General features: G+C 41.4%; 2 protein-coding genes across 3 annotated transcripts; both read right to left on the bottom strand.

Moving 5' to 3' along the window:
* Window positions 1–1667: 1667 nt before the first annotated feature.
* Window positions 1668–7051, bottom strand: minar1 (membrane integral NOTCH2 associated receptor 1). Of its 2 annotated transcripts, XM_044349335.1 has the most exons (5): window positions 6665–7051; window positions 3654–5673; window positions 2888–3106; window positions 2541–2666; window positions 1668–2399 (listed from the first exon to the last, which is right to left on the bottom strand). In XM_044349335.1, exons 2-5 carry the CDS (start codon window positions 5661–5663, stop codon window positions 2343–2345), a joined length of 2412 nt encoding a protein of 803 aa, XP_044205270.1. In that variant the 5' UTR covers window positions 5664–5673; window positions 6665–7051; the 3' UTR covers window positions 1668–2342. The 2 variants fall into 2 exon arrangements, with proteins under 2 accessions (XP_044205270.1, XP_044205269.1); XM_044349334.1 differs by having other exon boundaries at window positions 1668–2666.
* Window positions 7052–7689: 638 nt separating this feature from the next.
* Window positions 7690–15836, bottom strand: LOC122980624 (ellis-van Creveld syndrome protein). Its single transcript, XM_044348780.1, has 20 exons — window positions 15186–15836; window positions 14942–15067; window positions 14609–14695; window positions 14097–14320; window positions 13877–13961; window positions 13675–13773; window positions 13395–13523; window positions 13134–13295; window positions 12776–12992; window positions 11673–11821; window positions 11356–11454; window positions 11051–11263; window positions 10802–10911; window positions 10445–10646; window positions 10015–10239; window positions 9740–9875; window positions 8643–8745; window positions 8384–8510; window positions 8186–8279; window positions 7690–8102 (listed from the first exon to the last, which is right to left on the bottom strand). The coding sequence occupies exons 1-20, from the start codon at window positions 15363–15365 to the stop codon at window positions 7954–7956; spliced, it is 2916 nt and encodes a 971-aa protein (XP_044204715.1). The 5' UTR covers window positions 15366–15836; the 3' UTR covers window positions 7690–7953.
* Window positions 15837–15850: the final 14 nt, after the last annotated feature.

Raw genomic sequence — 15850 nt, forward strand, 5'->3', positions numbered from 1 at the left:
GCATGTGCAATCTGGCATCAACCAAGCACTGAACCAAGAGAAAAAAAGAGGACATAATAATGCAGAGCACTTTGTCTCAGGAAACATTTTTTCGTTCACCACAATGTTTTAAAGTAAAGTGTATGTTTATAATTTAAGGCAATTGGGTTTTGTTATTTATCGGATAAGACAACATACTGTAGAAGGTGTGTTACCACTTTGTTGAGTTTATTCACATAGGCAGCATAAGTCAACATACAGCCCCACCTTTTTACAAAGTATTGCACACCTGCTACTTGTACTGTAACACCTGCACTTATTTTCTTTCATTTACAAGCAGTTTTTAAGACAGAGTGTTTACCTGAATAATGAGTTCAAAGATTTTTTTAGCTGTCCGTCTAAAAGGAGTATGGATACTGCAGCAACAACGTCCAAATTTCATAAGAGCATCTCAGGAGTATTAAGAGGCTCTAATGCACAGAAGTTTGAGAGGAAGTACCTGCGGATTGTGCTGACTACACGCTTAGACCTCCTCAGTGGCACCATTGGTAATGGATCCACAAACAGCCTCATGGGAAACACTTGGCAGATATATATCTACTTAGGAAGATGCATTGAAGCAAAACACACCCTCTATACATCCTGTGCATGTTTGTGTACACAAAGCGAGAGTGAAAGTTTTCAGTCTGGATACAGATAAAGAAAATAAGCATTTGGATACTGATATTTCACAGTTATATGCATAGTTTCTGTCCACTTTGGTGCAAACTCCCATCAGTGGAGAAAAGTGCATGTTTTTCAACAGAAACAAAATCATCTATATCTGGCAATGTAGAAGAGTGGACACAATAACATGAACACCTGCAGATTTAATGCAAACCAATAGCACAGCAATAAATATAAGGTTTGTGAAGCTTGTAGTAATGTTGAATATAATGTTAATGTTGATTGTTGAGAATTGTCACAGAACTATTTGGTCATTTTGAGGCTGTGGTTACTGGAAGGGGTTGTATCAGATTGCATTGAAAGGTGTCTCTCTTTTTTGTCCATAATATAAGGCAACATTTTACATTAAAGCCTAAAAAATAACAAAAGAGTTAAATCAACACCTTGCAAAAGCAGCCTCCACAAAAACGTAACATTACAAGCTCCACAAAAGTAGAATTTATTGTGGAGGTACAGTGATGAGGTTTATTATATTTTACAGGTGTTCATGTATGTGTCAACCCCCAACAGATTTTATAGTCTTGCACTAATAATTGGTTTAAATATAATGTGTTCTGAGTTAACAGGATGTTTTTACAAAATGGAATGTCACACCACTGTCAGAACTACTTTCATCATCTGTGAAGGAACGCCAGATTAATCCGTTGGTGCTGAGTGAGTCTGCAGGTAGGTGAAAAAGTCCTGGCCAAATGAGTACAGTGAAAAGATAATGTGCATAGCTACACTCCAAACATCCCATCAATTGAATTAGAAGCGGAATCTCACACTCAGAGAGTGTTTACTGGAAACGGCTCCCTCTTTCCTCAATCGCTCCACGGCCAAAATATAATCATCAACAACAAGACTTTTATCTTCCTTTTCTTGAAACCTGACACTTGGTAAACACTCAACAGCCTAAACACATTCATGAGTGGATTTAACACTTGCTATTTTCCATTTTGAAAAATGGGAGGGGAACTCTATAAAAATATTATCTTTATTGATTTAAGCTTGAGCAGTGTATCTTGTTGCTTAGATGAAGTACAAGAACATTAAAACTAAAAGAAAAAACGCTTCTGTGGTCAGAATCAGTTACTACTTATAAATTGTAGATGTAAAACTCTTATATAATGATAAAACAATTATCTTACACGTAAGAGAAAAAAGCCCTGTAGAGTTCTCAAGGGAACAGCAAAAAAACCCAAAAAAAACATGATTACAAAGAGTCAGGCAGTGCTCCAGGCTGAAGCTGATTCACAATGCATTTGTAACAGTGTTTCTCAGAAAAGAGCAGGCAAACTGGGAAAAAAAAGAAATTGACACTTTGCATTGGCTCAGTATTACTAGTTTCAACATATGCTCGCAGAATTATGTTAGAATTATTGAAAACCCCCGTCCTTAATTAGTTCCTCTTGCAGCCAGCTGAAATAATTAAAAATATAAATCATGAAAGAAATGGGGAACAAAAAAATTTGGCATGGGAGATAACTTACAATTTGTTGTAACTGCATGAGGGAGAGACTCAGTGATTACAAAGTAAGATACAATTCAAATCCTTTTTTTCTGAAGTCATAAATGATGCATGCAGAGAAATGTGAGGAGGTACTGAATCTTAACTGGTCACAGATTCAGCTTTAGGGTCCTACTGTCACAGTCTCTCATCTATTAATCTCCATGAGAATGGCGTGCAAGTTCCTGGGTACAGCATGTAGATGCTGAAATTAATAAAAAAAACAAAACAAAATAAAATAAATACAGACAACAACGTTGCCTCTCTGTGAGAGTCTTCATGAGCCCACAGTGCAAAGGGGAATGACAATGATGAGAATGATAACCACTGCAGTGGCAATGAGTACAAGCAACTTGCAGATCCTGGCCCGGCGGACGTCAGCCTCTTTACGCCTGAGTAGAGCATCATAGCCTGGAGTGTAGATGTCGTCCATCCAGAACTCCATGTTGCTGGGGTTCAGAGACTCCTGGGCCTGAGGGATATGATGCAATTTAAAGACTTTCAAAATAGATTTAAACTTACTTAATAAATATCCCAGAATGCCTACCATGGATGTAATAAATAAAATCTTATTAATTTATGGACCAAGATCTGTGATTTATGGTTTAAGACACTGCAGGAATGCTATCTGAATGTAATTAAACATTTTAAACTAATTTAGTCATTTGCAAATCAATATTCAACAAATTTTACCTGTAAATCCAAAGGAGAGATTCGTCCCTCTCTGTCGTCTACGGTCCAGATGGGCCTTCCCCTCCCCTCAGCCAGTCTGGGATCCATAACCTTCCCAGAGGTTAGCCCACCAGTCAGACTGCTGTCTTTGTGGCGGAACAAGGATGAGTTAAACACTTGTTCCACCAGGTTGGAGGACTTTTGGCTGAGTAGGTTAGTTGTGCTGCTTGATTGATCTGCCTAGAAAACAAAGTGGGCAAACATTATTAGAAAAGTTGAAAATTGGCTGTAAAATGTTATGAAACTCACTTGAAGATGGCAGTATTAGCTAAAATGACTGTAATCAGCAAACAAACATATGAATTAGAATTAATGAGCTGTTTCTTTGTAAACATCATTCACTGTAAAAGTTCAAACCAATATTCCACAAAGAGACCTAAACAGCTTGTCAACTAACCATATAATCACACGTGTCTGCCCAGACAAACACAAGGCCAGCTACATGTCTAATACATACTGTCTGGGCATGGACATAAACATACTTAATTTAATAACTAATAACTGAATCTAATTCTGTTTTTCAGCTTTAATAGTATTCATACATTTTACAGCTATAGTTTTTATTGTTTTTTACAGTTATCCTATAATTAGTTCAGCAGTTCACACATTTATACACATACATGCACATACAGATATTTTGACAATTTTTTGTTAAACTGTTACTTAATTATGTCTTCATGTATCGTAGAAAATACAAAATAACATGCACACACTAGAAATACTCTACCTGTCCGGTTTTGCCATGTGAAGATTTGCCATCTTTACTTTTTGAGAATGACACCTTCCAGTCTCTTGCAGAGGTCGCCACATTTGGCTGTTTCGAATCAGAGACACCTTTCTCCTCCAGCTGGGTCTTGGAGGCACGACGAGATGATACATCCTTCTTCCCTTCTTTCACCACTTTAGAATCAGCCTGACTTCTGCTGCCCTCTGTTTGCTCCCCAGGAGTGTGCCATCTGCTCCAGTCCAGACTACTAGTGCTGGTCCCTGGATACAGTTGGCCAGATACCGACAGGGGTTGAGGGTCTGATGACTCAGAAGGGGTTATGGGGTGGCTCATAAAGGAGGAGACACCACTGAGAGGCTCCAGCCATCGCCCCCCAGGGCTTTGTCCTCCACCACCAATAGGCTGCTGGATCTTTTCATCTAGTCGTTGCAGAGCAGACAGCACCTGGGAAATCTCAGCCTTCACGTCATTCAGTGACTCCAGTTGTCGTTCTATCTGGCTCATACGGAGCAGCAGCTTACAGACACTGGCCTTCAGCCCATCGTCACTGCTTTCCAGAGAGTGGAAAAGCCTTTGGAGCTGACCTAGGCGGCCACGTCTGGCCTCAGGGGTGTCCTGGTTAATACCCCCTGATCCGTCACTGGAGTGCAGGACTCCTGTGGAACCGCACATACTTATGTCATCTAAGAAACGAAAGATGGCACTGATGTCATCTTCACCAAATTCGGGGTCATCCAATGAGGTCATGAAAGAGAGGCGGTCTGCATGGACCAGGCTACGGAGGCGCCTGGGATCCGGAGGATCTGTTTGGGTTCCCTGAGCCTTGACTCCATCGTCTCCACCTGGCAATCCACTATCCCCACTATCACCTCCCGAAGACCCCCCCAGATTGCTTATAGCAGGGGTTGATCGTCTTGGAAGTTGTCCTCTTTGTGATTCGATCCCCATCCCAATGCTGCCCAGGCCTATCCGGTCTTCTAGACTGTGACTCTTGTTGCTCCAGATGGGCCTCTGGGTTCTGGGAGGCTGGAGGTGCCGGGGAGACCACTCTGGCAGTGACCCAGGTCCAAAGTAAGTTGAGTCCTGTAGGTCATCGAGGCTCTCATGTTTAGCCCGCTGGTCTGGAGATTGGTGGACTGTTGTGGGTGATGGGTAAGGATTGGGGATTGGCATTTCAAAGCTGTGGTTGTCGAAGCCTTTCTGCCCTTTGTTGGGACTGGGAGACTCACTGCTAATGGTCACCTGCGGTATTAGAGGCGGCTGGTTGTGGAAGTCCTTCCTAAAGATGTCTCTCTTCTGATCAACAGATGCTCCCTGTTCAGTTTCAAACACCTCCATGGGGGCAGAATCTCCACTTGACTCACTGTCCGTCTCCAAAGGCAGGTAGATATTCTTCATCACCTCGTTGGGGATTTGACCACTAGAGTACAAAAGTGTGGTGTGAGGCAAGTCGAAAGAAACAGCCCTTGCCCTGGTTGGAGGGGAGGACACGAGTGAGATGGGATCTGGGGGAAGACTGGCTCGCTTGCGGGCCGAGTAATTAGGTCTCGGAAACAGCAAGTGCTGGTCGATAAGCCTGCTACTGGAGTCAGAGTGGGCACGTGCTCTTTCTCGACCAGAGATGTTCAGCTGGTGGATTCCAGGCAGACTGGGGCCTGGAGACTGATCAACAGGGAGGACTGTCTGGGCTCTCATTGGTTGGCTGTCATCAGGGGCCCCTCCCGTCATCTGTATAAGATTGAAGATGGTTACAATGTCAGCAGCGACGCCTATGGGTGATAACCCCTGGCCTCTGGTGGAAACCCGGTCTCTGAAGAGCGTGGCTGGGAAACAAGGGTCCCGGCTAGCAGCAGCAAACAGCAGACTCCTGAGCTCAATGAGGTTCTCTAGGTCAAAGCGGGTGCTGACCATGCGACAAAGGTCCTGGAAGGTCAGCCATTGGCGCATATTAGCCAGTTCCTCCAGAATCCCCAAAAGGACCCCGGGGTATTCCTGCTGCAGGTTGGCCATGGCTGATCACCTGAGAGGCAAAACAAGGCAGTTAGCAAGGGAAGGCAAGTTTATTTTCAACAACAAGGCAATGCGAAGTGCTTTATATAGCACATAAGTCATTAAGACAAGATATAAAAAGCAATATAAAAAGACATAAACAGGATTGCAGGTGCGTGTAAAACGTATAGACCATTAAAGGTATTTACAGCGTTGATGAAAATGAAAGTTTACAGCCCTCTTTCTCTGACCAAGGAAAAACTGCCTTTGAATTCAAGTATTGTAAAAATGTAAATTAATAATATGATGTATTTTGTCTAATGTTGTATAATAACACATTTTAATAAGAACAGTAAGTAATAGAACATGCCATGTCATATTGGTTTCATTATGATATGAAACGTTATCATTCTTATTATCGTTGTTATTATTATATTACTTGTTAATAGTTGTCGTTTAATTAAATGGGTAGCAACTCTGCATCATTATTTTAGAGTGACTTAAATCACAAGTTTGATAGTGTTTCAGATTTTGTAGTTTTATAGTCAGCATATAACTGTTCTGAAATGTATGTATGGCGGAAGATTTTTTTCAGCTCTGGTGGAAAAAGCCCTTTGAGTGGGACTTTGGATAGCGACCTTATTTTGGGCCCTAAAATAACTGATCATCTGATCTGATGACGCCGTCACACTGCTCACATTTTTACATCACTGAGTGGACATTTTAATCTCATTTATTATTACAGCTTCATGCCCTCATATCTTTGGAACAAATGCAGGGTGTATCGATGACCATGCTAACAAGCATTTAGTAACTTTGTTCCAGGTAGTCAAGCCGCCTTTGAAAGAAGATGCTGATAAGACGGGAAATGTAACCTCTGAACAGGCGCATCGAGTCTCGTTGTGTCTATGTGCCATCTGGGACACAAATAACACCACAGTGTTGCAAATGCAGTTTAGGTTGTAAATATCTTACTAAGGACGGTATTAAGCGGAGGCGAGCCTAGGTGTTTCTCCACTTACCTGAATCTATTGAGTAAGAATTTCAGCCACACCTGCGTCCATCAAAAATGACAAATAAAATCCAGTTTTACGCAAACAGCGAGGCCATATTCCAAATAGATCCGGGCCAGTTTATTCTGCCATTCTCCTTTCATGGGCTTCTGTGTATGTAGTAGCGACTAGCCCACAGCCCAGGCAGGAGAGGAAGAAATTAGAAATCAGGTCATCTTCCCACAAGTCCCTGCAGTCCCCTACGGGACCTCAAAATACATCCAAACGGTTTCCCCTCACGACAGATCAGCGACGACACTTGCATACACCCACATTTCTAATTGATACATTGGAGGAGAGACAGTCTCGGCAGGACACTTCACTTGTGTATGAGTGGGTGAGGTCGAGAACCATATTTTCTCAGGGTGCCATTGGAATAATTGGTTATGTGTGCAAATTGAGCATACTAACATCAGATTAAAAATTGATGTTTGTTAATTGACGGCCTTAAACTCCAAACTGACAGTAAACCATAAGGTCCAGGGTAAATTGCCTGCTAGATTGCTGCCTACACACAGAGCTGCCTGCCAGACTTCAGCCCTCCCAGACGTTTCACCATTACTCTGCATTATCATCCATAAAGCTTTGTACTTAAAACCCCATTAGGGCAAGAGTAGGGCAAGGCTTTCATCGCTGAGTAGTAGCACTCTGCTACAATTAGAATGGACATCTCTAATTCAACTGACAACTAACAGAGGAGCACATCCATCATCCGATGTACTCAGTGGAATCACTGGGAATCAATGCAGTGAATGAGCCGTGTTATGAAAAGCAATGTGGGTGTGCAGTAGGTATAATGTATTACACTAAGGCCTGTCACATGACACTTCTTTCTGCCAGGTGAAAAGAGGGAACAGAAGTTAATAACGCGTTCAAAATAATCTAATTTGTTCTTTTTGTAAGAGTTGTATGATTTGATGAGATATGCCATTTACTGAGAGTGAATAAAAAAATGAGGATGTTACTATTTTCTATCACCAAAAACATGAGACAAATTGGAAAAAGGAAAGTGACAATTTTTAATCGTTATTATAACACTTATGCACAATACTTGTATAAACATTTGAAACCAGACTGGACACTCCATTTTTATATAAATAAAGGACAGGTCCCTTTACACACCACCTCTTACCAACAACTTTGCTACCAAAAGACAAGTAGTGGCAATACTTTATAAGGAATCAACAATAAAAATAAGACTTTTCTTTTAGCAAAAAGCCATCATTGTACGCATATGTAAACATTATTGTGTGAAGATTTCATCTGACATGAGACTCGTTTTCTCTTTTTTTCTTTTTTGTAGGTTTCACAGCGGGGGTTACAACAGTTGGAGTCAGTGATGGATTCAAGGCTGGGTCTAATGCTGGGTTCAGGGCCAGTAGGTCCAGTATGGTAGCATGCTCATCACCTGTTGAAATATAACATCATGAAGGACAGGAGACAGAAGAGTAAGGTATACATATCTTTGCACTCTGGGGTAAGAGTGCTTACCAGTGTTGTCCTCTTCACTGGGTTCTGGATCTGGACTGTGGAGTGAAACTCGGGCCAAGGCTGCCAGCTCAGTTATGAAGCTTTCTTCTGCCTCCTAATGGACACAACACAGTGCTTACAGAAAGTGACAAAGATAAAACATATGTTAATAAACCTAATATCAAGTACAGAAGACATGAAGGCATGGAGTGTACTAACCAGTAGCTGTCCTTTGATCCTTTCTATGGTTTGGTCCTGGGCTACTTTCCTTGACCTCAGTTCCTCACACATCATCTCCTGCTCCAGATCACACTGCTCCAACATCCTCCTTTTGTGGAGTTCAACCCTGACACATACACACAACCCCCCCCCCCCACCCCCAAAACACGATGCTTATTTAATAAGTTTAAAGGGTTAGAAAAATAAAAGGGTAGTGCAAACAAGTCAAAAATTTCTGTCAAAGCCAGGTTTATTGTACCTCTGTTGAAACTCAGAAGAGGTGGGTTTCCTGCCCCAGTTCACCAGCTCTCTCAGCAAGGCTTTGCTCAACTGACTGCTGCTCTCTTGCTTCTCATTCATATCTGTAGGAAAAGTTAAACACTCTTAAATTAAAGCTGGAGTGCAGGACTTTTGTTCCCCCCCTCTGGCAGTGAGAATAATTACAAAAACACTGTCGACACATGCTTACGTCATAGGCTCTGCCGTAGCCTACTCCGTCGCTACTGTTTTGGCAGTAGAAATATTGTTTTGAGCATCGCACAACTCCTGCGAAATGACTCGTTTCACTATTAGAATTTGATCCATTCTGTTCGGTAACATTTCGAAAGTCTAGAAGAGCTGCACGATTAAATTATATTATCTCCATTAAAGTTAGCAGAGAGCTAACTGGAAGGCCGGCAGAAATCTCTGGTATGCATGCTCTGCCCATAGAGCCCATAGAGAGTATGCATTCATCTGGCCAGTGCGGGAATGTCAAACATGACACCAGATTAAAAACTCTGTATACTGTGAAATACAGAGAGATTGACCTGCCAGTGATAGGCTTAATCAGCATTGTGTGAACTCATGTGGCAAGGGGTTGAATATAACGGACATTCATTTTTGTGTAAAAGTTTCGCACTGCAGGTTGAACACACTGCTTGTAACCCGGTGGTGTTTTATCTACTCAAAACTGTATCTATCAAATCAAAGATAATAAGATAGGAACCATAAAGGTTACAACTCTTACATGCTTATTAATTTGGTAAATTAGCAATCATATGTTTCACATGTTTCCTATGACTAATAAACACATAACATAAATAGAGATATATGTATATACACACACACACACACACATATATATATATATATATACACACACACACACACACACACACACACACACACACACACACACACACACATATATATATATATATAGGTGGGGCTCGAAACATAAATACAGCATCCATTGGTGAAATACTTCACATTTATACATAACACATTTTGTCTATGTAAAGACAAAAGTTGCAGCCTTTACACTAAAATCAGGGTTTAAACATATGGCTGTGTGTGTTGGGATTGTCATCTCACCCTGGTTTATATTTGGTTGATCTTCCTGTAGTTTTTTGGTGATGTCCTGTAGGTGGGAATAGTAGCTTTGGACCAGTGCAGTGAGAGAATCTTTGGTCACATACACACTCTCGGATGCAGCCTCTGTCAGATGGCGCTAATGAGGAAACAAAGGTTATGGACTGAAATATACTTGTCAAACTCATCAGACAGACTACACAGATTTGACTTTAATTTGTGAGATTAATAAAACAACAATAATCCTCACAGTGAGATAAACTAAATCTAAACCTTACCTTCAAGCCATCATCCTGTTTAGAAGAGGCCTGTGACTCAGTGGGCGGGGCCTCCATCATCTGTTGGATAGCGTGGCTGAGGGCGTTGCCTAGCACCAGCTGTGCATGGCCCTGAAGAAGCTCTGTCCCTGTTTCCAGCTCAGACAAGAACTCCTGCTGGAAGCTGTGGCTGACCAAGTGACTCTCTGGACCCAGATGCCTCTCTGCTAGGCTGGCACTGCTATTCTGTGATTGTTATGACACCAGAACAACTGTGAATTTGAGCTATGATCAAGTTCTCTCAATCAGTCATGCTGCAGCATCCTCAATGTAGGTGTAATCTATTGAGGATGCATAAAAGAGGTGCTAAAAATCACTCCGAAACAAATCACAGAGAGCTTCTGTAATGTGTTCTCAGATTAAATGCTCGGTTACCGTATACTTTCCCCACCTTGAGAGTTGAATTAACACAGGGCTGGCTTTTACTGGGATCTTCCATTAGCAGAGCTCTGAAATCAGTCTGAGAGAGCACCTTCAGCTTGGACAGCCTCATCTCCTTCAGAGTGTGCAGACAGAAGTGCCTGACCACAAAGTACCTCCGCACTGCAACCAGCAGGTGCTCATGTTTCTGCTCTATGAGCCTCCCCACTTGGCTGAGAAAAAGATCATATTGCAATATTTTACCGTAACTCATGACCACAGATTCAGATGAGTGCAAATATTCTTGAAAGGCAGCCCTTTACTTCTTAAATGTGTCAGATAATAGAAAAACTTGAGGTAGTTTTTAAAAGAGGTCCTCCAATCTCACCTGCTGAGTGTGTAGCTCTGTCTGACCACCATGGCTTGCAGGATCTTCATCTGTTGTTCACTCAGATGTTTGAGACAGGCCTGCACCAGAGCCATCTCCTCACTCCATACCTACAGAAATAAGGTCAGATACAATGAAAAGCATTTCAATAATGAAACTTACAAATATCTCATAGACTTGAATTTAAGAGGCATGGAACAATGTTTAATCTGCCACCGATAGAGAGGCTGTATGCATGTATCTGTCTACCTGTCCATCTTTATCCAGCTGAGCCCTCATGTCCTCCAGTTGCAGCCTAGTAGTGCCTTCTGCCTGCTGCAGCTGTGAAACCAGCTCTTGCTCTAGATCTGACCACAACTTCTCACAGTGCTCAGCAGAGATCTTTGACTGGGCAGGGACAGAGGTGAGAAAGATGTCTTTGGCTAGCTCTCCAAGCCTCTTCGACCAGGAGGTACGGAGTTTCTGAAGATAAATGATGTTTACGTAAAAATAGCGGACACACACTCACACACAAGTATGGACACACATGCACAAAACAGTATTCAATCTCTCACCCTCCAAAGATCACAGAGGGCTTCAGCCACCCTGTTGTCTTGCTGCAGCTCTAAGTCAGAGAGCTGCTGTCTATGTTTCATCAGCAGCTCCTGGTACACCTGGAGGAGATTTACATGTTTTTATACCTTGTCTGTCTTTTTTTCTACATATGCAACCACTAATAGTAAAGCTGATAGTAGAGAGGAAATACAAGACAATTATGAACCAGAAATGTCCCATGACTGCGTTATCACCCCTAAAAATTAATTAACTGTTGGAATCTACAGCCATTTGCTTAGCCTATTCATGATGCAAAAGTGATCCATAACGTTCTGACCTTTGTGAGCTGCTGTAGGTCACTGTGAGTCTGTTTCAGTTCCAGGATACGGCTCCTCTCCTTGGCCTGGCTCCTCTGAAGCTTCTTTCTCTTGGACTCCATTTTGCTGCACTTTTCATTCACCAGCTCCTTTGTCTTCCTCGTGCAATCTGGAACAAGACCGTTGAACTTTAAGATCAGCCTGACAAGTTGTGTATTACCAAAAAACAGTAATTATAGCAGTTTGTCAAGTGGTTGTAAATGTTGATTAATATACATTGCTCTTGTAATAAATGAGTAGTGCAGTATGTTAGTTCGGTCTTTGAAAAAAAGAAAACACTCTCACAGTCTGTGATTTTAAAACATTCCCGGAGTTATTATTTAATTCTGAACTGTAATCTACTTTTTTTGGTCTACCCACTAACTCTCAACCTGTCTCTAGATCTACTCCAGAGTATGCTTATGCATGTAGACAGAGAAAGCAAAAGCTGATATACTGACAGTGTTAGAAATGGGAAGAGCAATATCGTTTTTAAAGAGTGGTCAAACCTCTTATTCGACAGTAAGAGGTCTTGTGGCTGCATTGTCTAATGTAGTCCAATGTGGCTGCTGATAGTGAATAACCTCTTCTATGATGGATTTTTGAATATTACAAAACGTGCAAAACAAGCCCATAAAAGGAAAAATCCCAACCAATGTAAACAATGTTAATTTAAACTATATTAGCATGTCTTTGATTCCACAGTAGGACAGCAGTAAACGTCTCTGTGAAGTCTGATGCTGAAAGATGTTGCATGAGAGTTAGGCATGATATTCAGTGCTGTCCTGGAAGAACTTGACCTTATTTAAGAAGCTTAAGAGGATTCTCAGAAAATGGTCTATTTTGAGAGAGTACATCATGTAAATTTGAAAAGTAGGCTAGATGTTGTCTACTGCTACCTGCCACTAGCAACTTTCACACACATTTGGTTAGTTTCTGGAGAACTGTGTTACTACATTCATTCATTTGTTATTACCTTTCTTAAACCACAAAGTACTTACTATATAAAACCATCTTCTATTATCTGTGTCAACCTAGTAGTAGCCTGCTAGTTAATACCACACCAGAGATTAATGCATCTCACCCTCAGTGCACTGTTGAAGGCCTTCTGTCAGTGTGCCCTGAACTTCTGAAAGTATCTTTTCCATGTGGCTAAAGGTCAAAACATCATCGCTTGTCAGCTGCTCCAATATTGTGGCTATCAAGCCCTGTCTCAGAGAAACTTCCCGCCTTAGCAAGGCAGGTTGGGATTGGAGAAGCCCTGTCAGCTCCTCCCACCACAACAGCTTCTGCTGGATCCTCTAAGAGATGTGAACAGATATATTCAGAGAGCCACATATTAAGTCATTAGCAACTTTTTGTTTAGTCCATCCATTTTGCAAATGATGACACGAGGTGAGACGAAAACTGAACCATGCCAACCAAAAACTTGTGTTGCTTACCTTTACATCTGCTTCTTGTGTGTTCATCAGGTGATTCTCTACTGACAGAAGAGTCTGGATGAGAGAAGCAGTTACATCCTGGGCTTCATCTGGAGTGAAAATGCTGGATTTCTTCAGCAGATGCTGGCACAAGTCCTCCACCTGCTTGCTGAAACCTTTGGACTGTAAACAGGCACACAGCACAGTAAATGCATATAAAAGTGGTCCTTTAAACTTGGTATCACTTTAATGTGATTTTCTGAGTTTTCGCTTCACTTTTACCATTTGAAGGCCATGTTCAAGAAGATCTTTCTGAGCTCTCTCTATTTCCTCCAAAGTGCAGGGGGCATCAAGAGTTTTCTCGCTAGCAGTGTGGCTTGTTGGCAACTGTTTCTTCAGCTTACCCAGTTCCTAAAATGACAAAGGACACTTTCAAATGGATTAAAGGTTAAATATTATGGTTTCTATACACTGATAAACAAGCACTCAACTAGACACTAATAACTAAAGAAAGAATTTAGACCACGATATGTATGAAACGCCAATTGTCAGTCGGCTCTACCTTTTGCTGCATTTGAAGAATATTCTTGGAGAAATCAGAATCTTTTTTGTCTTTTGGAAAACGACGACTGAATATTAGTTTCACCATTTGAATAAAAACCTATGGCAGGAAAAAGACATAATCAGAGAGAAGACAAAAACATTTCACTGTTAGACTTTGGCACACTTAGAGAAATGTAGATGGATAAAAAGTACAAACTTACCACACATTTTTCTTCCTGAAGTTGAGAGCAGTTCTGTTGTACATCCTGCAGGGCTAAACAGTAAAGGCTGATCCTACCTTCAAAGCTGCAGACATAACAGACAAGAGTATCATCATTACCAAGCATTTTTTAAATTTGTACAAACATATTGTAAGGTTACAATGTATTCTCAGTGCTTTCAATTCAGAGTTACCCCTCCAAAGTGTTAAGATACTCCTACCCTGTTTGTGTCAGTGTATGAGGGTAGTGGGAGACCCTGATGAAACTCTGGTTCTGCAGGCTCTTGGGAACCAGTGAGGATGAGATAAACTGACTGCTGTCATCATTGTCCTGCTCTTGGCTCAGAGACTCTCCATCTGTGGAGGAGGACGACTCCTCATTTGGCATCGTTGGCAACTTGGAGTGCTCATGTAGCGAGGGATTGGACGCCCCATCTGCTAAAGGCTGCCAAATACAATGAAAAGTTACAGGAAATATCTTAGTGTAATATAAGTGGTTTGTTTTATGAGAAAATATTTTTTAACTAGCTGTAAATACAGTATGTTCAGTATCATCGTACACCAACTGAATGCAATAAACTATACTATGCTTGCAATTGCATTTACTTACTTCACTATTTCTAGTCAAAATGATTATTTGATGATATTATTTATGCATAAACTAAAAAAAAAATTAGGAGATTTTCAATGAGTGTTACTTTTGGCATGAATTTGGGTATTATGCTGGACTTACTCTGTATTTCTGGTTGATGGGGTAAACCACCTTTGCTCTGGATGCAAATGCTGCCACATCACTATTCATGGGTGGCTGCATCTTCTCCTGGTAAATGAGTTAACAGACTCAATAGTTAGTGAGATGTTAATAAGTAAACATGAAAAAATGCTACCCTGAATGCCAGTACATAGTTATGTTAATGCTGTGCAAACTGTACCATACAATTCAACCTATTGTTACTCTGAAGTTTACCCACTATTTGACATCAATCTACAAGTATAAATCTAATGTAACTATCACGTCCACCTGTGCCAAACTACAATAAGTCTCAGACAGTGTCTTGGATATTACAGAGAGTAATCCTTTGTCATTGGCTGTCCCACTTGGAGCCTCCTTTCTGCTGTTGCTGACACAGTCACTTTGGTTGTTGTCCAACTCCCCATCATCAGGGTCGAGTAGCCTCCTTGCATTGTAACCCTGATGGGATGATATTAGAGTATACAATGTATTGTTTTGATGAAAAGTGATAAAGAAAGTGACTGGGCTGGCTGGGATAGACAGACAGGGGTTTCATGCATACACGGTGTTTGCTTACTTGTCTGGTCAACAGCAAAGGCTTCAAGCAGAAGACATACAACAGAGCAGCAGCTAGTATTCCCGACAGCCCTCCACACACTGTAGCCACTGTCAGCAGTCCTGTGTATATGTGCAGAGACTCGGCGAAACAGACCAACACATCGGTGCCGCAGTCCGCTATCAGCTCCTGCTCTGTCATTTCTCAGTAAATTCACCAAACTGTGACTGTGGGGAAACTCTGACTCCTAGCATTTTGTAAGATAACGCCTCCAGACACTCGACATCTAACAAGCAAAACTCATCTCCTGGAGAAGAAAAAACGGCTCTGGTTGTCCACACTGAGATTTCTTGCACACATCTGTTTTAAATGCCTAGCCTCTGTAAAAGGTTTAAGGTTTTCAAACAATAGCTATAGCTTCGATTTGCAACAAGCTCTTCCAGCAAAAACTTTTTTTTTTCCAAAACGACAAACTCGGTGATTATGCTGCATTCACGTGCTCCTCGGATGGTCCCATTTCCCGACTTGAGAAGTCGTTCTTCTGACTTCGGTGTGTTCATGAGTTTTTTTAAGTCGTAATGTGGAAACAACATGGACGCTACCAAGAAAGTGTTTTGTATTACTTGTTCCTGCACCACTACTTTCACTAAAACCACTAAAATATTGCTTTAACTGACTTGTTATCA

This window comes from Thunnus albacares, chromosome 4 (genome assembly GCF_914725855.1).
Source record: "Thunnus albacares chromosome 4, fThuAlb1.1, whole genome shotgun sequence".
Lineage (NCBI taxonomy): Eukaryota > Metazoa > Chordata > Actinopteri > Scombriformes > Scombridae > Thunnus > Thunnus albacares.

What these genes read in the sequence shown, in the direction of transcription:
- minar1 (XM_044349334.1), bottom strand. Translation starts at nt 5,663, where the DNA reads ATGGCCAACCTGCAGCAGGAATACCCCGGGGTCCTTTTGGGGATTCTG. An exon ending in CACATGGCAAAACCGGACAG is followed by an intron (nt 3,107 to 3,653) that starts GTAGAGTATTTC and finishes TTTGTTTTCTAG; the next exon opens with GCAGATCAATCAAGCAGCAC. An exon ending in TCTCTCCTTTGGATTTACAG is followed by an intron (nt 2,667 to 2,887) that starts GTAAAATTTGTT and finishes CATATCCCTCAG; the next exon opens with GCCCAGGAGTCTCTGAACCC.
- LOC122980624 (XM_044348780.1), bottom strand. Translation starts at nt 15,365, where the DNA reads ATGACAGAGCAGGAGCTGATAGCGGACTGCGGCACCGATGTGTTGGTC. An exon ending in ACCTACAGCAGCTCACAAAG is followed by an intron (nt 11,455 to 11,672) that starts GTCAGAACGTTA and finishes AATCTCCTCCAG; the next exon opens with GTGTACCAGGAGCTGCTGAT. An exon ending in CCCTCTGTGATCTTTGGAGG is followed by an intron (nt 11,264 to 11,355) that starts GTGAGAGATTGA and finishes ATTTATCTTCAG; the next exon opens with AAACTCCGTACCTCCTGGTC.